The 25512-nt window shown below is 39.5% G+C and overlaps 1 protein-coding gene across 9 annotated transcripts in view; it reads right to left on the minus strand.

Annotated features, from left to right (window-relative positions):
- The window catches only part of TENM1 (teneurin transmembrane protein 1), a 908570-nt gene that overhangs the window by 34484 nt on the left and 848574 nt on the right, over positions 1-25512 (minus strand). For all 9 annotated transcript variants that reach the window (XM_032196349.1, XM_032196354.1, XM_032196351.1 and 6 more), the window contains one exon: positions 15141-15295. In XM_032196349.1, coding sequence (XP_032052240.1) covers positions 15141-15295 — 155 coding nt within the window. The remainder of the gene's footprint in view (positions 1-15140; positions 15296-25512) is intronic.

The following is a 25512-nucleotide window of genomic DNA, read 5'->3' on the forward strand; positions in this document are numbered from 1 at the left end:
CTAGCATGTACCTGTCTGGAGGCTGCAGCATAAAAACAACTGCTGCTCACTGCAAGCTCATGCTAGTGCAACTGGAGGGAAAAAGAGGCCAAGTAAAGCAATCAAACATAGAAACAAATACAAAATACTGAGCATTCTAGATCTGCGGAAGAATTTCACAGATTTGGAAAACCACCTGCATTGTTCTTGTCAGGATCTAGCTTCATGGCATCTTAAACCTGTGTGAGCTGGGGCTGCTGCCGTTCCACCCAGCCCTTCTCCCCCTGCAGCCCCTGCAGCAGGACTGCTCTTTTAGTGCTCCTGCCGTCTGTGGTTACACGTTGCTGGCTAAAAACTAATCACCTCAATCAGCTTAAGCTGAAGTGTAAGTGCACCCTTAGGTTCACTGTTACCTTGAAAAGTCAGTGGTTGTTTCTTTTCTTTGAGAGCAAGCTGCCCTCTGGCAGATTTCTGTGACCAAACCATCAGTTGTGCTTCATTCAAAGCCAATAAACATATTACAGAGAAGCACTTCAATTCTCATCTGATATGACTGTGCCTATTTAAAAGTTTTTCCAGATAAAAAACTCAGTTAGGGTTAGAATATTAAATCAGTTAATATACATTTAATCTGAAGCAGAACTTCACAAGCCCCCATAGAAAGCTGTCTCCCATATATGTATTTTTTTTATAACCAAAAATTGCTCCAACCACAAATGTTTTTTTCTGATACATGATGGCTTCTTTTTTTAAGCAGTGTACAGAAATGGCATTGCGGATTACCCCATTATAAACAAACAGACAAGATTTGTTCAGTAGCAGTCAGCACGTTACTTTACAGATTGAAATTCTCAGGTGACAATCCTGTTTTAGTTCACCGGAGATTGAGCATATGCAATGGAAATCACTGCGGAAACAAGTGAACCCTTGAGCAATGAGACCTTTTGCATATAAGTATTAACATGTCAACTTTTCTGGGAATTCAGCATTTAACTGTCAACATAAAGGCTCCCCCTATATCTAATAATCAATGTCTGGATTGAGAAGTGCAAAATTAACACCTACTGATGTAGGTGTACTGATGTACTTTCTAATACATTTTTTCATGTCAAGTGTGCTGGAAAACACAAAGTACACTAAGATGATTTCAATTTAAATGAATTTCCACGGGGAGATCTACATTTAGGTAGATAAATAGCTCTCGGACCTTATTGATATTTTTTCCTTTCTTGCAAATATATTTATGTGTTTGTATAACTATCTACCTACCTATCTATCTGGTTTTGAAAACTTGAAATATTCCTCCCATAGTAAAGGATTAAAATTAAATGAATAATGTGAGTTTTTTTTTGTAAAGCAGCATTCACTAATATACTTCTTGAACATACACAAGGGCGAACATTTCAGTGCTAGTTCATGAAGAATACCATTTTGCTTTTGGTTTTGACCATATGGCTAAAACTTGTGCACATTTTGCACAATAATTTACAACTGTGGTATTTTTGGTGTTATTTGAAGGAAAACAGACCAAACACTCTACAGTTCATATCAAAGTAAGAGAAGTAATGAGGGAAAAAGTTTATCCTTGTACTCAGATGCAGATTTCAAGAGCTTAACTGTTTGAGATGCTGGGGCCTATTTCAATAGGATAAACTTAATTTATTGTGGATTAAAAGAAGCTGCACAAATCCATAAAAAGGCCTCACCATTGCTTTGATTTCTTGCCATGCATTGCTTGTATGTTTTGGTTCAATTTCATGTACTAGCATGAAATTCATGCCAATTTTTTTCTGATAGTCCTTACTGATGGATTACTTCCTATCTGTACTGCTCAGCGTCAAGCACTTTTATTTATGCTAACTTTGTGTGCGTTCAGCTCTATGATATGCATTCGCAGACCTGATCACAACCTCCTCCATATTTCTCTGTTGCTGCTAAATTCGTTTTCTCATCTCCTCCTATGTATACTCACTTCAGCTGCTGTTTCCAGTCCTACCCCTGTTTCACACCACAGCGTTATTCTAAGTGGTGTTTTACTGTTTTTCACTTTTCTGTCTAACCTCTTCATTTTTCTTCTCTTTCCCTCTGTGAGAAAAGGCTTGGAGAAAGGACTTGCCCAGGTGGTCTATTAGGGATGAGCATGTAGTTTGCAAGGCTGAAGGAGACTGGTTCTGCTTCCCTGAATGTTTTACAGGATGTCTCATTACATATATTTCTCTCTATTTTCTCACAGTTGACAACCACAGATATTTTTTCATCATCTTCTGTCAGTTTGGTCTCACTTCTGGGCTCTTTCCTTTGTTGACACTGACACTGTCAGCTCCCCTCAGCAGCTTAGCTTCTTCCTTAATGGCACACAGAGCCATAATTCAGCTCATGTGGTCTGACACAGGGGAACACTTCCCCACGGTGGGATTGCAGCTTCCTCCCACGCTGAATGAGCCTTTGTTTCTCATGCTCCTGATGCTGCATATTATAAAATTCGGAATTATGCAGTTCAGCTGTAGCAGCCCCTGCTCTAAGCTTTACAAATCTTGCTTTCTCTCCGTTCATTGTTCCCAAGTGCAAAACCAAAATAAATGAGTTTTGCAGCCCAATGACTGTTTTTTTCTACCCTAGACTGGGAAAGCAGCTGTGGCACATTTACAGATGCAGCTTAGAGGTTTAAGGCCACCAGCTCCCTGGGATCATGGCCTGAGTACTCTGCCTGCCAGCCTACCTCTGCTGTCAATTATCTGCAGTGGATGAGGGAGCAGTGGAGGAGTGCAAAGGCAAGGACCACACCACTGGTTTTCACTGCTCGTCTTCCTTCACTTGCTGCAAGCTTTTTTTGTGTTCTGTTTCCAGCTCTCTTGTTGTTTCATAATTTCTTTTTTTTATGATTTTTTCTTCTGTTTCACAACTTCAAAGACTGTATGAGGAATCTTGGGTCTACTAAATTGATAGGAAGAGTTGATTTCCATGGGGACAGGTTTCACGCTGCCTCTATTTAATAATAGAAGATTATCCAGAAACACATAAGCCCATTGACTATGAAAATCAATGGGACTTAGATTCCTAAGCCATTTAAGTCTGTTTAAACATAGTATCCATGGTTTATGCAGGTTACGAAAAAAATACTTTCTTAAACACCCAGAAGGAATTTAAGACGTATTTCTAGCAGGCTGGTACCTCTGAGAGGAGGAATCTCAGACTCTTCAATTAAAATGTCTGAAAATAGACCATGAATCTGAATCTAACCCAAACGTGTCCCCAGTGCTGAAGTGGGAATAGATGTCCTCCAAACATGCCTCTACAGTTAATTTGCATAACCAAAAGGAGGGAGAGGGAGTAGCTGGTAATCCAGCTAACAAGACTAACACTGCTGTGCCTCACTTTCTAACTTGTACTGCCAGGTCCTGTGCTGGGTAGATGAGATGGCACAGAAGTAAGATTACATAAATCTCAATACATCTCTCACTAATTTTGGCCTCAGCTTCCCATTCTGGGTCCAGAATTTATGAATGCAGAAAAGGTGGGAAAAAGATCTTGAAAAGCTTAAACTGAGACAGTAATTAAAAGCTGTTTGAGAATAGTGAGAGGTGGGAGCTAGTATATTGCAATGTCTTTTGCTTTCAATAACTCCTGAGGTTTATGAAAGCATCTAGCCTGAAAACTGAGAAGAGAGGATACACCAAAATTAAATTTTCAAATCTGAAAGTAACTCCAGCTCACAAAGAAAACAAAAACCCTTCCTGAGAACAACACCAGCTGCTGTGAACACATCGCCCAAATATTCTGGCTCTGCCCTGAACACTGAGTCAAACTCAAGACTTTTTTTTTTTTTTTTTTTTATTAATTAAACCTTCCTACAGGCTTGTGCCCAGAATTCTGTGATTCTGTCTCTGCAGAATCGTGAGGTGTGACAGTGGTGCTACTCCCCTGGCCCTGGGCTGGGCAGGAGGTGACACCGATGAAGAACAAACTAGTTCTTCACGAAACTGGAGCAGAGAGTTAATGCAAAACCAATACAGACAAGTTTTGATTTTTTTTTTCCTGCAAATAATACATATATTTTTTATGGATAAAAGAAATTCTAGACACGAAAAGCAATTGAAATAATTTGAGTCCTTACTTTTTCAGAAATTATCACCAAGATTAATTGTTATCATAACATGATTTTCTGCCATCGATTTTTCTCAAGTATTTACACAATAGATACTTAAAATGAGCAGAATCAGTGTAATCCAACTAGCTGTCATCTTGCATAGAAAGCAAATTCATACTGCTCTTAGACTTCAAAAAGCTAATAAAAGTACTTAGGCATCCTGCATTTTGCAGAACAAACAAGAAAACTGTACTCCTTGCAGAAATTCTACGTAACTATCATTTATATTGAGTAGATACTTGCATGAAAACTCACTGGAGAGTATTTGATCCTTGTCTAAGATTACAAGCAGGCACTCTATTTTAAATTTTTGTCAGCTAAGGGCATTGGTTATTGCTGTGATGCATATTTAGATTTGCATTATCAGATTGTGCCAGAAAAGCATACAATGATAAAGTTTAGGACTAATGTTCCCAAGAAAAATTCAAGATGTATTCAGAAAGGCTCTCAACTTCTCTAGCATATCCTGGATCTCAGGTTCTCAGTATTTTCTAGATCTAGAAAGCAACAGGAGTCTCTCTACACAATGCTAGATTTAGAGACTTCTGAAACCGTTTTATAAAACTTCTATTTTCCTTTATTCCTTAAAACCCAAGAACACTGAAACAAATAGTATATGTTATGAATCCTCCTGGATGGGAGCATGCAAAAATCATTTCACAACGAAATGACTGGCTTACAATTAGGCTACTTATATCAAGTTTCAATCATATGATCTCTCCTGATTCCCTGAATTTTTGACATACCCTTCATGAACCATTCAATGTGCTTATTATAGTTCATACTAGGAATAGCAAAAAAAGTTGGCTTTGTTGTTACCATTGATACGGACACAGAAATCTAACTATGAACTGGCAAGAAAAATTGAAGAAAAAAGAAATACATATGGATGGAAGACCTAGAGGGTTTTACATCATATCATGACTTTCTCCAGTTTTCACCTACATCTACATGCTGTTCAGTTTTCCATTTTGCTTTGAGCAGTTGATTGAATGGCTACCGAGTGATATTCAGATGCTTATGATTTTCCTGCAATGTGACCTACATTGCTAAACTTCATGAATTTATCCTCCAAGGCAGTGTATCATTTTGCATGCCGTTCCCATCCCAGTGGAATCTATCATCAGGAGATGAGGCCCGGTTTGTAAAAGCTGCATGTCCTTCAGACATTTTTAGCTAATTTGTTTGTAAATGTGAGCGCTATAGTCAGAGTAACATTCTGCAAAATGTGCTACTCTCTATCATTCTGTTTGCATCTCTCTGTGCCCAAACTTGAGAATGCACAGCTATAAATTCAACCTCTGTATGGCATGCTACAAATGGATATAACCAATTTCTGTCTTAAAATTTGCTTTTTTTTTTTTTTTTTTTTTTTTCCCTCTCCACTAACACAATGCCTATTCATTCATTTTTACTTGGCAGAAACAATGGTAGAAAAGATGCTGAAGCCAAACCTTCATCATGAAGAGGAGAAGTCAGGTGTTCCTCACTGCCATCTCTCAGGCACAGCCCCTTACTTCTGTGGTTGCCACAGCTTGCTTCTGTTTGAGTCCTAACAGTAATACTGGAGATATCACTAATACCTCCAAAGCAACACTTCCCAGTATTAAAACCTTTTCAGCCTTTGTTTATAACTAGCTTTGAGACCCAAGAAATACCCAGACAGCAAGGGAACAACATCCTCTAGAGTTCCCTCATGCTGACATGCTTCAAAGTCCTGCTCTTTGTAAGCAGTTATTATTACAGGGTTGTTTTGACAGGATCTACAGACTTTCAGGTTCCCCTTAGCACCTGGAGCAATTTGCAGGCCAGACTGATCGCTGTGCTGGCTTTTCTGAACCCCCTCCCAGCAGTTGGTGTGGTGCAATGCTTTCAGTCATGCAACCATTCCCACACTTGCTTTTATAGTTTCAAATGCAGCTGTTTGCAGCTATGTAAAATTTCAATAACCTGACAATAAAATTAAATGCCTACATGTTTTTATTTTTCACTTACACTGGTGTCGTGGTTTAACCCGGCTGGCAGCTAAACACCACGCAGCCGTTCGCTCACCCTCCCCCCTCCCTCTCTGGGACGGGGGAGAGAAATGGAAAGTGAAGCCCGTGAGTTGAGATAAAGACAGTTTAATAAGACAGGAAAATAATAATAATAATAATAATAATGATGATACAATGGTGATAATACGAAAGTAATAATAGTATGTACAAACAAGTGATGCACAATGCAATTGCTCACCACCCGCTGACCGATGCCCAGCCTAACCCCGAGCAGTCCGGCCCCCTCCCCCCGGCTAGCCACCCCTATATATTGTTTAGCATGACGTCAGATGGTATGGAATACCCCTTTGGCTAGTTTGGGTCACCTGTCCTGGGTCTGTCCCCTCCCAGCTCTTACTGCACCCCCCAGCCTGCCCGTTGGCAGGACAGAGCAAAGGCTGAGATGTCCTTGGCTTAGTATAAGCACTGCTCTGCAACAATTAAAGCATCGGGGTGTTATCAGCACTCTTCTCATTCTAAGCCAAAACACAGCATTCCACCAGCTACTAGGAAGAAAATTAATTCTGTGCTAACTGAAACCAGGACAACTGGTTTGTGTAATTTCAGTAAGCTTTCACCTGACCTGACATGGAGAGACCAAGAGTACAAAGACCAGCTCCCACTCTGGTAGGACAATCTAACTGCGACTTAGTGCAGTAATTTCTTTCCCTGCAGCACAAAACATCTCTGAAGGAAGCACACCATCACCTCTGGTGACTGTGGGCCTCAAAACTCTCCTGTATTCAAGCTCCAGACTTATTTGATCTCCCTCACCCTATTTCTGTGCTACATCTCCAAATGCACAAAGCAGAACACACTGGGCAACCCGAAAGATTTGAAACAGAGACAATAAAGCCAGCTTCAAGTGAAGTTATTCACTTTATAACTCACAAAACTTGCTGGATCTGAGCCTTTTACTCCACAGATTGTGTTGGGTTGATTGGCGAGAGGACGAGACATACACTCTCAGTATCAGCCCTGACAATCTTAGAAAAATGGCTGAAGTAGCAATCACCTCCATCAAAGCAAATATTTCTTAAATTACAGGTAGGCATTATTACTAGTGGATGTAGGTGAACAACTGGATTGAAAGAAAAGGAGGGACACTGCCTACTTGGCTTGCCTCCACATGCTTCCTTCGATACCCACATTCCCTTCTCATCAGTGGACTTGGACTGCTGGAAGACAGGGACTGGGCTTTCACTATCTGACTACTTATGGTAGCTCTGCAGGACATGTAAAAACACATATACATACATGTATGTATATAGACAGAGTTACATGTGCATATGCAGGTATCTATTAAGTATATATTCTTCATGCATACATTTTGTCCACTATGTCTCCTCAGCAGATGAAAATATCAGATATAGTCACCAATGTATCTCAACCCACTGCAGATTCTCACCAGCCTGGCAAAGCTGTGCTAAAAATTTACAGCAGAGTCATTCAGCAATGCAGATACGGGACCTCTGCCATAAATAACTCATCACCAGACTCCATCGTGCTGAAACCATATTTAATCAGAAGGCTACTTATACATACAGACTAAAATGTGAAGCAACCAGAGGAATTGGGTGCTTGAGGAAATGACAGGAGAACCTCGGAACTAGCCAGCCCTGGTTGCACCCAAGAACACTGACACAGGGCTGAGCTGTTACCTTCTTGCCAGCCATCTACTTCTTGCAGACATTTCTTACTTCTTGCAGTTTGTCATTAGAAAAAAAAACCCTGTCTGTGAATAGCAAAAAGTCAGATAAAAATCATGAGCAGCAGTCTGTCAGGTCTCCTCTTCACCTTGGATCACACAAAGTGTACAATGCTCCATTTCTCAACAGTCAAGAAAAACGATGCGATTGCTGAAAGCTGATTAATATGTACACAGAACTTTTACTCAGTAGTAATGCATTATTTATGGAAGATAATTGACATAAATTGCTGTTCTACAGGTGACCAATTGAAGAAGAGCACTTGGGACTTTAAGGAAGAAACTGCAGCATGACTTCATCGCATGGTATCTTGCTTCTATGACTAGCATTTCAAGTTCAGTGATAGAATAATTTGATTAGAATATAAATTAGCTGTGATGAAACCATCCTGCTTTCTGTTTGATATTCTAAAAATCACATTATACACCTACAAGTTTGATTCATGAGCTTTCGCAGATTCTTTTCCACCCGAGGTCCTAATCCTTTCTCTCAGTTCCTGTTAAAGGGAGGGTACTTAACCTCTCCTCCATCCCCGGGAAAATATTATTTCATCTTCTATTTGAAGATCCTTTTTTAAAAAGGTTTTCAGCTTGTTTTTTTCTTCGAAGTGTGGATACTAGTGACTGCTTTTTCCTGCATATGCTATTATCACTGGAATTATTTTGTACAGGTTTCTGGTTACCAAAGACTAACTTAAATTATTCGAGGGGGCCTCATTTCAGAAAAAGTTTGAAAATGACTCCATAGAGGCTCTGGCCATGACCTGCCTTGGTCTGTCCTTCAGAAGCACATACATCCTCTTAGGATAGTTGCTCCTTTCTACTCACTTGCCACCCACTACCCTTTCAATTAAGCTTGGCAAAGCACCTGAAGAGAAGCCCTGGTTCCACTGAAGTCAGTGGCAAAGCAGCTGCTGATTTTGCTGGGGCCACAACTTCCACTCTTGTTAGTTTCTCTGGTACTCCAGCAAGGGCAGAGAAGAAAGGACAAGAAATTAAGCAGTGGAGTAAGAAGAACCAGAGGATAGGACAACTTTATACTGGAAAAAAATAACAGCTTTTCTGGACTACTTCATACATCAAGAATTAGAAAAAATAACAATAAAGCTCTGGAAGTCTCCTGTGAGGAAGACCACAAATAAAGGACTAATAAATCATTGTTTTTGCTTTGTGTACTTTCTGTTTGGCAATTTCAAGCATACATATAAAACATGCTTCTGCAAAGCACTGAGATACACAGCCCAAGGATTCTGAATATTTGAGATGCATTAATTATGCTTAACTAGAAGAGCATGGCAAAAAGCCTCACCCAGGTGGAGGACTAAAAGCAAATGAAGAGCAGTAGTTTTGCAATGCTTTGCTTTGCAAACCAAGCTGCTGCTTTTTGATGGGATGTAACTTTCTAACACAATGACAATACTAAGTACCTGGTGCTAAAACAAGACAAGAAGAAAACATTTTCTGCTTTCCACTTTTTCAAGAATGCAGTTTAAACTGTCACGTTTGTAGAGAAATGCCTAAAAAGAAAGTGAGTGGTCCTCCAGCCTGTAATACTAATGAATTAATTGGCTCTCTGTAATCCTGCAGTTGCTATCCTGCTCTCACCCTGGCTTGACAGTACTTCAGCCTAGAATCATTTGGGTTTTCTACCGGCAGCTCACTCCCCCTTCTTCTACCCACTCATCAGATCATGTTTCTGTCTTCACATTTTCCTTTCCTGTCTCCAAATGCACCCAGGGAAAGTCCTGTTCAGGCCTCTTGCTCCAATGAGCAGCCCCTCATCACTGCTCTCAAGCGAGGTCACCATGTCCAGGCAGCTTTTTGTTCTGCTCAAAAGGCTTCCACATTGCCACTGAAGCATATTGTGCCCACGCAGATGCAGGTGGGTAATGCCTGCAGCTCTTGTGACTGCGGGAGCAATGTCAGTGTTTGCTTTATTGAGAAATAAACTACATTTTAAAGTGATTCTGTTCATCTTAACTCCCATTTTGCAGCATTCTGTTCCTCACTTCACTATTTCATGGAGGTCTTTGACAGAACTACTTACTGCTCTCCTCTGCACCAGTCATTCAAGGCAGGCTGCCCAGTACGTGGCATTCTTGCCATGTGTGGGTCCCTGTCCAGTCACTCCCCTTTAAACGCTACTCTAGAAATGTGCCTTTTAATTTGACCTGTGTAAGCAAATTGCCCACATAAGAAATGCTGTCACATTTTTTACGAGGGAGCAAAACATTTTGCAGTGTCACTGAAGTTTATGTGAAGCAACACCATATAGATGGTTCCCTCACATGGCGAACTGCTGAACAAAGGTTGATGAAGTGCAAATGTCAAGAAAAAGTCTTCGAACCAGACCTTTCATTTTGGAACACAGCAGTGACAGTTATTAACATTATAAATCAGGCTGGAGCTATTGCTTTGGCACAGACTCATGCCTAGTGGGACTGACATCAGCTTGAGAACACGGCCGTGGTTACAGGCTAAGAGTAAGCTCTTGGGATTCATTTTCTGTTCCCTTGCAAATGTTTAGTCTCTCCATTTGCAGGGAATATGCTCAAGATTGGTTTAAACTATTCCCAAACACTAACTGCACAGATATAAATGACTTGAGGTTCACAGTGGTGGAAATTCAGCCCACGTATTTCTCAGGGGAGGAAAGATAGGGGACGAAATTGCAAGATGGTCAAAATAGCTCCTAATTCCCTCCTCAGCTCTCACCACAGCAATGGAGGCAGAAGAGAAACAAAGTTTATCGCTCAAGCTGAGCTGAAGTGTTTTTTCCTTTCACACAAAGCCTCCCACAATGTCAATATAACTTCTATGATCACTGGATCTAATGAAGTCCGTTTTCCTAAGGACTTCTATCTCATGGCTGACTGACTTGGGAGTTTAATAAGATCCAAGCACCAAATGAAGCTTCTCCTCTGAATGGGGCATTTACTAGATCCCGAGTGGAATCTCTGGAGTTTAATAAAAAAAAACACATGCTGCAATATTTCCTTTTGAAAGGGCAGTTTAGGCCTTTCTCCTGCAACTGGATTAATATTTTTATGGAACTTGTAGGAATTTAATTGCTGTGAAAGCTGGTATTCCTCTACAGATTTGTTGGAAATCAGCCAAAGATTTTGATTTAGTGGTAGGAAAAGAATACTGACAGATGGACAGACAGACGTTCCCACACAAGCAATGCATTCTCATTTGCTATTAATAACTAGGCTAAAAATTGTTATACACCCTAGGGATGCAGCAAACACTATGAAAGTGGGCACATCTGTGGAAAAGAGCAACCCCTTTGACTTTGATCTAGACCAGAACTGAATCCAGATTCATCAGGCAGAGAAACAGACTGAGGATCCTCTCTTCTCCTTTCACTCTCCACTCCAGTCTTCTCCCTTAGTACTGTCATGGCTCATGCCCAGGAGACCCCAACAGAGGTCCTGCTGGGGGTTGACCATCCCCAGCCTGCCCATAGCTGGTGCACATTCAGAGACCAGCCAGCAGGGCAGCAATGTGAGAAGTCAGTACGAGTATTTCAGACCAAAACTTATGTCCGCGATTTAGAGTACCTCTAATAGTCTTTCTATCCAAAGGAAATTGGGAAGTTAGGTGCTGTAGCAGGTAATTTTGTTCTCTTTGGTTGGGCTTCTAAAGGAAATTTTTGGTAGAACATAAAGCTATGAGATGAGTCAATCCATGTAACCTCCAGATTAGATGCAAATATATAAGGTTCAACACAGGTTTATTGTTCACTTAACTATTCACTTAATCTACAACAAAACAGCTTTCAAAGAACTTAATTCAAAGAACTTTGGTAGAATGGGAGCCAGTCCTAGAAGAAGACAAGGACTAAGCTGCAGAGGTACTCATCTGAAAAGTCCAGCATTCAGATTCTGGCTATAAATTAGTGAGGTGAATATTTAAATTCACAAATCAAATGAATACCAACATCCCCTTTTGATATTCTTGAAAAATGTTTTGCCTTTAAAGTTTAGCTCTTGCTCATGTGATGGTATTCAGGGTTTTGTGGACAGCATTTATGCCTAATATGAACAGCTCTACCACAAAGGAAGCTACTGGATAGCTGATACCAACGTAAGTGACTGCTGAAATCCTGGCACCTATGGTGAGTGCTGAGGATATCTACATGCATACAGGAATACAGGCATATTCACAGATCTGGTTCTGAAAAGCCATTTTCTTCCAAGTTTCTCCTTATTAACTAATTGAAGAACACTAAAATAATTGGACTTGCATGGCGCTGAGAAGAAAAGTCATCCAAGTTTTGTACATGCAGAAATAGCACTGAGAACACTAGCACATACCATATAAATGTCCTTTTCCTTCTAAATTCAGATTAACACCATCACAGTGAAGTATGAGATCAAAGTAATTAGTCAGAGTTTGGTGCTTTATTTGCCACAACACATCTTTTCAACCCCAGCTGTCCTTACCCTCACCCCTCTCCTTCATGAATGCAGAATACTATGCTTAAGAATGAGAAGGCAGTGAATAACAAACACAGAATGATTAATAAGAAGTGTTTCTGTCAAAACTGATATTGGAATAAATGATTAAATCCGTCATAATCAGCTCATATATTAAACTGAATGCCTTGAATTGAAAGCTTGTCATTTATAGTAGTTTTCGCAACAGGCAGTTATTCTATGTGTTTACTTCAAGAGTACATTTTTGTATTTCAGTAAATCAAGAAATATTGATTTTGAGCAAGTCATTGATTTTATTGTCAGAGCAAATTTAGCTTTGAGAATTGATTTTATTAATCTATTTCATAAGTCCCTCTCAACACACAGTTTGTGAGCAACCCACATTCTCTTGATGTAAATGCCACTTGTAATTTAGCCAAAAAACAATTTAAGTGGAGATGGCCAAATTCATTTTTCATTTATGTTTATGCCATTCTGGAAAAAAACTCAGCAGTCTTGCAAGGATATACAATTGTTTCTAAGTGAAAATATAATTCCCTTATTTTCAATGATATAATTTCAGATTAACAAGCCTGACTTCAATTGGATGTAGTTATTTCATAGAGCTTTCTGGTTATCAGCAACAATTTTGAAAAACAAACAGTATCAAGTATACCTGCTTTTCAGAACATGCACTCTGGACATTTGTTTAGCATCTGTGTTTTACTGGGTATGTGTGAATAGTCAAAATTCTATATTTTCTGAAAAATTTCAATACAAAGAATCACTAAAGAACCCACAAAAGACCCTATCCGAGCTGAATGCCGATGTCCTAAGAGCAAAATGAAGAAGAATTTGTTTTATGACAAGCTTTTTCTTATCTATGATTTTGCAAAAATTCTTTCTCCATGGCACTGGAACTACGTTGTAGAGTAAAGTAAACTAAATCTTTTTCTGGCAAGTAGCCAGCCCACCATAAAACAGGATTTTAGGGGACAGAGAGATTTAAAACTTTGGTATGTTTGATTTCAGCCCCAAAAGTTTACCTTTTAAATTATATTTTCATTTTAAAAATAAAACCATTTTATTTCCACATTTGCCAGACCCCCTGTTGTAAGTTATTTGCTAAAGGGTGTTTGCATTTTTTAGAAGGAATTGAAAAGCATCAAAATGAAGTGTCACATTTCAGATTTAGTGAGACATTTTGTTACTGAGCAAAATGAGGAAAATGAGCAACATTTGCACATAAATAGAGTCACACTTTATATGACCAGGAAAAAAAGTACATGTACAGCCCTAGATACAGATCACAAGGAGAAGGCAGGAAGCAGGCATTGTACCTGACACTACTTCTTTCACCTCAGAGATCTCTAATCTGGTTACTGATGCCCCCGGCAGATGTTATGTGTATCCAAGAAGCGAATAAATATGCTTCAGGCAGCTCTAAGTTCCATGAAGCATCACTCCCGCCAGCAGGGGAGCTGAGAGTCACAATGCCTGCAGCTGAGGAGCACGGGTTGCTTCACTGGGTTCCTGCTTATCATCTGCAGGACTGACTATCCTGCAAGAAGAGGTGCCAGAGCAGAAGCCAATGTGCCCAGAAGTGATATGACTTTAAGACAATTAGTAGGCTAGTGTAAGATCGGGTTTAGCACAGCTAAGCCACTTGACCCTGTTCTGCTTTACATGGAAAAATTATATATCTACTGGACCAGAGAGAATAAGGATGCTTGTCTATCAGTTCCCCTCCCTGTATTTCCAAATACTTAGTGACATGTGAAGTGGAACAAGGACATGATTTTCAATTTTGACTCTAGCAATACAATCCCCAAGTGCTGCTGTGATGGTAGCATCATATTCCATTGTTTGTCCCTGTGAAATTTGATAAAAACTACCCAAAACATTGACCCTGTATTCCACATGTATGTGATTACAAGATCACAGTAAGCTGCTATTATTCAAACACTACTCAGAAACTAGGAACAATATCTTGCAATTGCTATGCAGCATATTTTAAGTGATTTTGCAATTGTGAAGGATTGAAGAAAGGGCAGGGAGAAAATACAGTGCAAAATAACTGGATCCTGGTTATTAGCTTACACAGTCCATAATATACCTTCTGTATGCTACATGAATGCTTAAAGTTTTCTTCAAGTACAGCTTTTCCCTCATTTTGAGTCTGATTGTTATTGGGAAAGGCCAATCCCTTCCTTGTGCTATCTACAGGATAGGACTACTCAGGAGTACCATTTGTGTTTCTTCATGCTTATCTATATATCTTTTTTAGTATAAACTAGAGAGGCAGTAAGTGTGTTTTAGTCCAATTTCTTTTACACTGCTTTTGAAATAAGAACTGAAAAGCACTTTGAGAAATGTATTGGAATGCAGTAGCTTCACTACAGCACTGCTATTTTGTAATTACTTACTGTAATGCTCTTCCATGATTTAGAATAGACTTAGATGTCAACAGAATATATATTTTTTCCATTTAGTAGTTGAAGCAAATAAGTCTGAATGCTGGACTAAAGGAAAGCACTCTAAACTTCTCATAAACTCCTTGGAAGCTGTATCTCAAAGTAGCAAGCAACTTTCTGAAGCAGTATATATTCATTATATAAGCACCTCTACAAATCCACATGCAACCTCCTGGATAAAATCAACTGTGTAGTTTTGAATTTATATAATACACCTTATAATAGTAGTGTGAATGGAAGATCCACTCCATACTGCACGGTTCAGAATAATCTGATTCATCTGGCATATTCTGATTTATAACTGTTGTATGAGAAATCAATCCATCTGTCTCCACAATGCAGAAAAGTGACAACACTTGAAAACCAGGTGTCTACCTGAGTGATGTCCATTCCAGAGTCACAGCTCAATGGCTGGGTTGATGTGAGGCCATTCGAACCTATTATTGTTGTGATCACACCATTCTCATCAATTTTCCGAATCATGGTACCATCAACGAAATAAATAAATCCATGCTTATCTACAGTGATACCTGGATGAAAAAAAAAAAAAAAAAAAGCGTGTTAACATTGACATTTGCTGGATTAAAAAAAATGTTTCTTCTCCTCTTAAGGCTCTGAAAATACAATGATTAAAAAAGTATGAGTCAATTTTTTTCTATCTATTACTTATTTGTGGCTTATACAAATTGTATATGGGAAGATCCTATCTTTCCAAAGATCAGACTGTCTTTGACTCACATAGAAAGAGGGAAGATACAAGCAAGAAACAGAATAAAGCAGCAGATGCTTTTCTTGTAATGTATATACATAAAATTATGCTCTTCAACAACTTCATGGCTATCATCACAGAGTGGGAAAAGATTAGCTTTTCTAAAAGCTTATCTTCCACTTCATTTTTCTTCATTTTAACTTTCTTCATTCTCAAGCAGAAGCAATTTTTTTGTATTACTGTATTGTGTGACTTACTGGAAACGTACTGAAAAAGTAGGAAGCACACACAGAAAGCGAGAACAACTTCTGCAGTCTGGAGGTTATACATACCAGTGGTACAAAACAAGGTCTGCTTACCAGGCTGAAGGAGTACCTGTGCTGCAGAATGAATTGCATTGCAGTGTTGCCCAAGACACAGTCACATACTGGAAACAGTCTCATGGCAACACCAGGCTTCAGCAGGAGCTAATGCTGCTCTGCCACTGCTGGGTCTGCAATAGCTTTACCACCACTGTATGGCAAAGGAGAGATTGCCCCTGAAACAAACATGAGGGCTCTGCAAAGGAAAGTTATTGGTCTTCTGTATTTCAGTGGGGAAACTAAGGCACAGAGTGCTTGCTGTCTCCCACTGGCGGTGCATGGTATCCGCTGTGTCACAACCTGTGCCTGACCCTGGTCTGTCCTAGTCTACCACTTTCTCCCCAGTTCTTCCTGCATTCAATATTTGTCAGACTTTTCTATATTGCATGAAATATAAGATCTTTTTTCCATGAAATGTTGAAAATAGCTAGAAAAGCACTTGTATTCATGTTAGGTTTGTGAAATCTTTTCTACTGAACCCGTCCAATTTCTTGCTTTAAACTACTTCATAATTTCCCATTTAAGTTGCATAACTTTGCAATTATAGCAGCTGCTGTGCACAGCCAAGCTATTTTAATAATGAATTTATGTTCTGCTACACAGAAATGAAAGGCAAAGGACTTGAACAGATGGTTTGGATGGTGGCTTATATGGTTCTTGATTTTTGTCCCCTGCATTTACCACAACTGAAGGCTGCATGCTCTCTGAATTTACAAAACACTTGTCTGCACGCTAGTTTAGGATATCACACAGCAATTCCATATGACATTATATAAGAAAAGGTAAATAAATAAATAAATAAATAAGAATTCCCCCACCTCCCAAACCCATTTCCTTATATTTAATTTAATTTCTTTAAATACATAGGACCAGCTGTACCTCAGGATGAGGGGGAATAAGCAGTGCAGGGGACAGGGGCAGGACCAGGTAGTCCTGATGGGCAACACATATCTCCTTGGGGCTGAGAGGGGGACAGTGTCCCCAGACCCTTGTGTACATCTATACGCAGCAGCTGGAAATGTGTTTGAGTCTATAGGCTGTCTCTTAGAGTGTTACTACCCAGTAGCAGGGCCACAAAATAAATTGCCCATGACCACTTTTCTAACAGAGAGGGGGAATAATGTCAACACCAATTTCTACAGAGAGGCCAGTAGGATAGCGAGGGCTTGCCTCTCCCCCATGACAGAGGGTTTCCCTCCCTTTCTCTGGACGAGGAGGGTGAAGGTCTTGTGGGGCCAGGTCTCAGGTGCTCCCCACCACAGCATCCCACTCAGGCGCTGCTGTGCTTGGTGTGATGTTGAGGCAGTGCGCAAAGGCCTCCTCACGAAAATATCCAAAGGTCACAGCTGTTAAGTTTTTAGTGCCTAGCACTCCTACTAGGTCCAGTTTTCAGGCTATCAGCATAGTGCTGGTAGTTGAAATTAATTGTTTGAAATTGGGGATACAGTGTATTCATCTGGCTGCAAACTACTGTGAGGAGACAGATATTCACTGCCCTATCTCCTTCTCCTTGGACAAAAAACACCTGTGGACTGTTGAAGTGCCACAGGATACAGGGTAAGACTACATCGGTCTGTTATGTTAAACTGCTGATCAGTGAAACATCAAATTCTTCAGGAACAGAGATCACCTGGGGGACTGAAATCACCTGGGGCCATTCAGTTGGAAGGTTATAAAAAGGAGGAAGCAAGCATCCCTGCTTTAGGGGCTGGCCTCCTGTGAGCTCCTGAAGCATATCTGTCTGGTTGTGGTGCCCTCAGAGGATTTTTGCTCTTTCATTGGAAAGCTAGGGTGTGTTTAGAAACTTCTGGGTGACTGGCAAACTTGTCTGCCATCTGCTTCTAATAAGTTAAATCATAGCCCAAAAGGCTAAAGGTTTGAAGGTGAGTTGATAGAAAGGGTGTGTCTGAAAACCAAAGGGGTTTATTCTGGTGTGTGGGATGAACCATGTGTCCCAGTTGCTGGGAAGGACTGCACCCCATCTGTCTCTCCCTCCTGCTTAAAAGACCCATGTATACAAAAGGCCAGGCTGTGAGGTGCAAGTGGGTTGGGGCCTAGGAGCCAGGTCAGACACAAAGCCTAGATATGCAAAATAAACTGTAAAATCTCTTGACAGAAGTGAGCTGCTAAAACTCCAACTGAAGCAAGAATAAATCCCATCTGGTTATTAATAACTGTGTAAATAAGGAATTGATTTTACATTTTTTTTTTTTTTTTCCAAAATGTTATTCTAAGGCAATGCACTAGATGGTAACCAACAGAATAAACCATGCTGAAGTGACTGTACCTTCAGAGCTGGTCTGTAGAGGTTTTCCTGACAGTAATTCCTGAAGGCTCAAACTATGACTTGCAGTTTAGTTTGTACATGTGTACATTTTCTCTCTAAAAAAATGAGAAGGGTTATGTTGACGCCCCCACGGCAGTGTGGGGTCACAGAACAAGCACAGCCAGGGCTCTTGGGCACCTTCTGTGGGGACACTCCTTGCCATCCTGCCTGGACTCTGCACTGCTCTCAGCAGCTCTAAATGGTGAGGTTAAAGCATGTTTATGGATGAAATGAAATAAAATACAGAAGGTGCTAGTAAGCCATGCTAGGACTTTTTGGATGTGAGGAGGTTGGTGACAAAAATCTCTTCAGATCCAGCTTCTTAACTCTTAGTACTTTCTTGGTAGTCTCCTCAAGACTCCTTCTGAGGGAAGACTCAGAAGCATGACTTCTTAGTCATGCTGGATTACTGTGATGTGGATGGTGCAAGGAGCAAGGAACACATGTGAATGGAGCTATGATTGTTGGGGGTGTCCTTAACCTTAGTGATAATGCATTGTGGAGCTGTATCAGATGGGGTGTATCAGACATAGCAATACTAGATGAGATTTGATTTGCTTCCCATTGTAGCTCTCAAGCTCAAGTGAGAGAGCTGATGTGTGTGGGACCTACAGCACAGGTATTGTCTTGGGACCTTCCACTGCAAGGGGAGGGAGCTGCATGGGCAGCAAGGAGCTATGCTTCTCACCTGGGTGGCACAGCCAGATCCATGCCACAGAAAACACAAGGCAAGTGCATCTTGTTGTATGCAACTTCCCTGTGAACAGATGGCTATATTGGCTTCAAACCAGTCATTATATAAAAGTCAAAAATTAAGCAGCACTGAAAGATGCTTGATTGTGTTGCTGAATGGACTTCAAATACTGACTGTATAAGAAAACCAAAGATCTAGCAATAAGAGTATGTATTTGCCTCTCCAGCCATGGCAGAAAGCAATCTATCTGCAGGAGAAGTATATATGCCAGTGGGGCATAAACAACCCCAGGTCTTAAGTGTTTGAACTAAAGGCAATAAATATCTGGTACTTCCTAATTAGCTAAGTTTCTTCAAGTACCAGAGTATATATGTTGAACAATGAACTAATGTTTTTTCCTGTATACTAAAATAATTTTACCCATTTGAAAAAAAATATGTATTTAAGTCCTGTTGACAAATGCCAAATACGTCATCTGTTAGAAAACAAAATACAAATTCATGGCTAAACTGTCCCAATTTATTACTGTTGGGTGCATTAATGTTCCTGTCAGATCCTGCATGATGCCTCTCATAATCTGTACTCCAAGAGTTTATTTTAATCCTTTTCTGATGTACAGTGTAATACAGAATTGAATCACATGCAGCACTTCATTGTGTTTAATCACTGAGGAACTTGGAGAGGAATCATGCACACGCCAAGTGTAATGAATAGCTCTGGGTGCAAATTTCAACACTGCTCACTCACTGAGTGGAAATGATCCTTTTTTAGTTATTGCTTTTGTTTGCACTGAGAATGAAATGTAGTTTGTATTAGGTTCTCAGTCTGGGTCCAGTTTTCTAAGGAACTGTAGCAGCAAACTGTACCCAGAGACAGTGGCAGGCAGACAGATGTGGCCTATTGCCCAAATGACAATTAGCTTGCTTGGATGTAAGATTTTTCCTTAAACACTGACACCTGAGTCATGGCAAAATTAACAGGTGCAAATATTTAGTCTTGCTCTTTGATTCAGAGCTGAGCACAACCTGTTTTTCAGTAATGTGCTTGTACTGAAGTACAAGTTTTAGTCATGTTTAGTCACTGGGACTGTCTTACATAGGACCATAATTTGTCCCTGAATGTAAAAACAGTAGCTCTTATGATTGTTATCAAATCATAGCTCATTGTAGATTTGTAATTAAATTAGAAAATATGGATTAAAATTAATAAAGCAAGTTCCCCATTAAAACAGATTATTTTTGCCCTACATCATAGCCCACACTTGCATTTTAAGAGACTTTTTTGGAACAAATTCTTTTTTTTTGAACATGTTAATGAATAGCGCAGCAATATGATGTACACTTGTGAAAATTTACACTTCTCAGCTAAAAACTGCAAATGAGTATTTTACGTTAAATTCTTCAGAAGTTTTAGTTTTCATATACAAACATCTAAAACTACTGTTGAAGATGCATAAAAGAGAATGCCACCTTCTGCTGAAGAAAGACTGTATTTAGAAAAGTTGTGATTCTCATGAAACTTTTAATAGGAAGAAGTGAATCAAATTGGTTAATTACCATTTTATGGTTGGTAAAAGGGCAAATTACATGCCATCTATTTCTAAACTTCTAAATGTCTCTGGTGCTTTTAATTAAAGCTGCCATCTAGAAACTACTAAAGCAATTTTATGCAATTAGTTATTTATAGGTTACCATAATATACCACTCAAAATATGATTCAAGTGATTTGCAGTCTGGTGCTTTGTGATCTTTGTCATCTTTACTTCATTACTGTCTCAGTACTAGCAGCAAAATGTTTAACAATTCTTTGTCAGCTGGAACATGATTTCAGTACCAGTGCTTCAGTGTTCTCTTTGGAGATGCCTAACAGCAGAGCTGGAGCAAACAACATTTCAACTACTGACTGAAAACATCCTGCTTCTGGTCTGAGACATGATGACTAGGGTCATACTTACTGCTGACAACAGTTAGCAGAAAAGCAAATGTATGCATTCAGATGAAGGTTGGAGGAAGTTTAGGAAAACCTACTTTTCACAGAAAGTTCACTTACGTTTTACAGGCCTCTGAAATCATAGGTAACTAAGGCAACTGGGGAAAAAAAAGGAATATATTTTGCCAAATCAAAAATTGCATGAAATGAATTTTTTGTTGTTTCTGATGCACAAATGACAGTCATTTGAGGCTGAAAGTTGGTTTATTTTTCTCACTTTACATGGTACTACTGAAACAGCTCACTACATTTTGCTTTCCTTTTTGAATTGTATAGGAGGATTCAAAAGCTTATGAATTTATAAAATGGCAAAGATTGCCGAGTGAATAGTGGTTTCATTACATGTGGCAAGGGCATCCTGTTTTCATGAAAAGCTGTATTAGGAATTTGGTGTTCATCCTGTTGAAGCCAACAGGAATCTTTTAGCTGAGCAGGATCAGGCTGTAAATGGCCTACTGTCATTTGAAAAATGTAAAGGTTTAGTCTGAGCAGTTGTTCTTGCAGCTTTATTTACTTTAGCAAGAAGTGCTGCAGATGGTGAACAAGAAGAGTGATTATTTCAGGATGTAAGCTGCTGGGGTGAAAGTGTTTTTAAAACCATGATTTTTTTAGTAGTGTTTGCTTAGGATAATTTCAAGCAAAATGAATAAAGCTATGTTGCAGAACTGATTTTTAGTTTAAGCTAAACTGTGTTGCTAGTTCGTAGTCATACATCTGAGTGGAAAAAAGCATTTTATGCATGGGATTTAGAATTTACTCCAGCCTTTTATGTTTCCCTTGTGCTTGCTTAAAGGTCACTGCCTCTGTAGTGAGGTCACTGCACTGTATTCAGGTAGTCTGTACTCAGTGTGCAGTTCTTAATTTCTTCTGCAACAGTGGCTCTCCACATAGCTTGCACAGATGACCTTCCAGGTCTAGAATCTGGTTTGGACCCAGGAGTCAAAAAGCAGACACTGCAGGGCCTTAGATGCTTAAATCTTCAGATTTAGTGCTTGGGCTTCCAAATGTTGTAAGTCACCTCTGTACCTTGAGGTTCAATCATTGGAGGGACTTGGTGGTTTAAGAAAAGTTACTTAGTTTGTTCTTCCACACTAGCTTTCCTGTGCGTATGTTCTGAGGCTGCCCCAAGATAGAGTAATTTAAATCAGATGTTAATCTAAGTCACTTTTCTTGGTGTACTGACTGGGAAACACTATCTCAGCTGAGATCTGGTAACTTGTTTGTCTCAGCCTCTCACTGCCTCTGACAGTTAAGCCTGGAAAGATGCAATTATTTACATGTCTAAAAGCCCAGTGGTTTCAGAAAGGCAGGGTAAGTGTTTAATGCCTTTGATCCAGGTATTGGCTTTTCACTGTTAAATAGAGCAACCCCCAGGTATTTCTATTAATTGTAGTGCTTGCTGCTCCAGTATTCAGTGACTAATCTAGTAAAATCAGGACACTATCTCTTAGTGCCTTATAAATATTAATGCAGACTGTTCAAATGATAATGTTGGTGACTAGATATGCCATAAATACCTTTTAATCAAAAAAATTCCCCTACCCACCAGAATTCCCCACCCCCAAATTAAAATCTGTTGCTTAGTAAAGTTCAAGATATTAGAACTCAGTGATTAATATCTTGTGTAGTTACTTCTTCATTTTCAATATCTTCTTGTGTAATAAATGTGTTCAGCTTGTCACAGCTCTTATTTTATGTTCCCACCTTGTACCATTTCACATTTTGCTTAAGTACTTGGTCATCTATTACATGACTCATTAGTCCGAGTTCTACACAGAATTAAAGTTGCAGTAAAAATAATATATTGAAGTTCAAGTTTCAACTACATCACCCATGCATGTTTAAATGCATCTTTCAAAGTCAGCTCAAACACACAATTGTGCAAGATAGATGTTCGTGAAGTCCCATCTCTAGTCCTTCGCAGACCAAACAAAGCCCCACATATTTGCTAACTGCAAAATGAAAGCTGGGGTAAGATCAAATCATAAGTGACCAGTGTGACTTCACGATGTTTTACTGTCTGGCATTCAATTCCTGGTCACTTGGCAAAGACAGACTTGCCAAATAATGAGAGATGAAAGCAGCTGAAAGCCTTAAATAGTCAAAAATCTATGGGACTCCAAAAACAATACTCCAAATAACAATAAATAACCTGCCTTCCTACCAAAAGAGAAAAATCTGAGTTCAAAAAAGTTAAAACAGTATTTGAAGCAACTTTCATTCAGAAAAATAAGTATATGAATTTCCAGTTGCAGAGTTCTGAGGACTTTACCAAACAGGATTAAGTTTCACAACAGTGTTACACAGTAGGTATTTCTTATCAATTTTACAAATGGATAAACTTGAGTCATATAGATAAGCCTCCATTCAAAGTCACAAGCAGCCAGGAGCAGAAGTAAGAATACAACATCTGAGGAGTAACTAACCAAGGTCAGACAGCTACTAAGCAGTTCCTTCTCAGATACAACCTTTCTACCAAGTAACAACACATTTGTTATTTATTGCAGAAAAAGGGAATGTTTGGAAAAAAATGAGGCAGATGGAAAAAATGGAGCCAAAGGAAGTTCTACATCAGCTTAAAAATAAATGTTAATCTTGCATGGTCACTGAGGAATGCATTTGAATATATTAAATATTTTGACAATTACTTTATCTGCATTATGAGGTATACACTTTTGGATTGTAAAAATCTCAGATGAAAAGTTACATCAATTCATTTAGTCCTGTGATCAAATACTACATAACGCTGTGTTGCTTTGTATTCAAGTATCTTTAGATGTGGATAAGATGTTGCTGAATCTCTGGACTCACCAGAGATTCTTTGTCAGTTTTTCCTGTCTTCTAGAAAAAAAAATACTTGCATGTACGTTGTGAATGTATTTTCAGTAGAAGTGTGACATCTAAATTAATAATTACGCCATTAACAAACAAAATAAGTGATTGAAAATAATCACCAAATTCTATTTAAATTAGAAAAAACTCATATATACTTAATAAATACCTAAATCTATAGGTACCAGGCAAATACTTCCTACTGCTTTCAAGGTTACCCAGTGTTTTAGTGTAGAAGCAAACAAAGGTGTGCATTTGTAAGGCCATCATGATAATGCACAATTAATAGTTTGTGTTTCCCTGGTGGCAGGGTTGGTGCTGCATTATGCTAGGCCCTGCACAAAAAGGGTCCACAATTCCACAGTCCACAATTCCTTGAAATTAATTGCCAGTCCACAATTCCTTGAAATTAAAGGAGCACAGAAAATGACAAACAATTTCAATTTAAACTGATATACTTTAGGTTCATAAATCATCTGGGAGCCATTACCTGAATTTGCCAATGTATGCAATGTATTTGCCAATGTATTTGCCATTGTCAGCTTACAGTTATTTTTTAAATTCTTGATGGCTGCCCCAGCACTCATGAATTGTACTTTTTATTCCACTTAATATCTCTATGATTAGCACCTGTTGAAGAAGCCAGCTATGCATGAATATTTAAAAAGTAGATAGCATATTACAAATTTTCAAAGATATTTTGCCAGTAAGAAAGATGAAACCACTAATTATATTGTAATTTGATATGATCAGTTGTAGTAATACATTATGTTCCTGCTAAAGGATCTGAAAATCTTTCATCTATTTTTATAATTGATTCATAACAATAAGCTACGTGAAGATCAACATTTATTTGCACTTACCTCACACATAACTTCCATCATTAAAGACATGTTGAGATTGCTCTACCTATAATTGTGTCACTTGCTAAGCCTTAAAACAGGATTATTTGCTTGTCCTAGAAATGTTTGTCTGTATATACATTCAAATTTCCTACTGCTACACAGCCTTCCTTCATTAGCTCAAGAAAAACAATCAAAACTTCATTAGAGCCAGTTGTTAGTAGTGAGCAGTGTGCTAGAAGGGGGGCTTGTTAAAAGCCCACATAGGCCTCTGCCACTGGAGCTGTCGTTTACCCTTTGTTCCAGGGATATTACTGGGAGTTGATCAGCTGCGTTAGAGAATCACAGAATTGTCTACGTTGGAAGAGACCTTCAAGATCATTTGGTCCAACCTCTGACCTAACAATAACTAGTCCTCCACTAAACCATGTCACTGAGCTCTACATCTAAACATCTTTTAAAGACCTCCAGGGATAGTGACTCCACCACTTCCCTGGGCAGCCCACTCCAATGCATAACCACCCTTTCAGTAAAGAAGCTTCACCGAACATCCAACCTAAACCTCCACTGGTGCAACTTTAGCCCATTCCTCCTTGTCCTGTCACCAGGCACGTGGGAGAATAGACCAACCCCCACCTTGCTACAGCCTCCTTTAAGGTACCCGTAGAGTGGGATAAGGTTGCCCCTGAGCCTCATAAGACTTGTTCTCCAGACCCCTCACCAGCTTCATTGCCCTTCTCTGGACTCGCTCAAGCACCTCCATGTCCTTCTTGTAGCCCAAAACTGAACATAATACTCAAGGTGCGGCCTCACCAGAGCCCAGTACAGGGGGACAATCACTTCCCTACACCTGCTGGCCACACTGCTTCTGATACAAGCCAGGACGCTGTTGGCCTTCTTGGCCACCTGAGCACACTGCTGGCTCATATTCAGCAGATTATCATCACTCCCAGGTCCTTCTCTGCCTGGCAGCTCTCCAACCACTCATCTCCC

Source organism: Aythya fuligula, chromosome 13 (genome assembly GCF_009819795.1).
Source record: "Aythya fuligula isolate bAytFul2 chromosome 13, bAytFul2.pri, whole genome shotgun sequence".
Classification (NCBI taxonomy): domain Eukaryota; kingdom Metazoa; phylum Chordata; class Aves; order Anseriformes; family Anatidae; genus Aythya; species Aythya fuligula.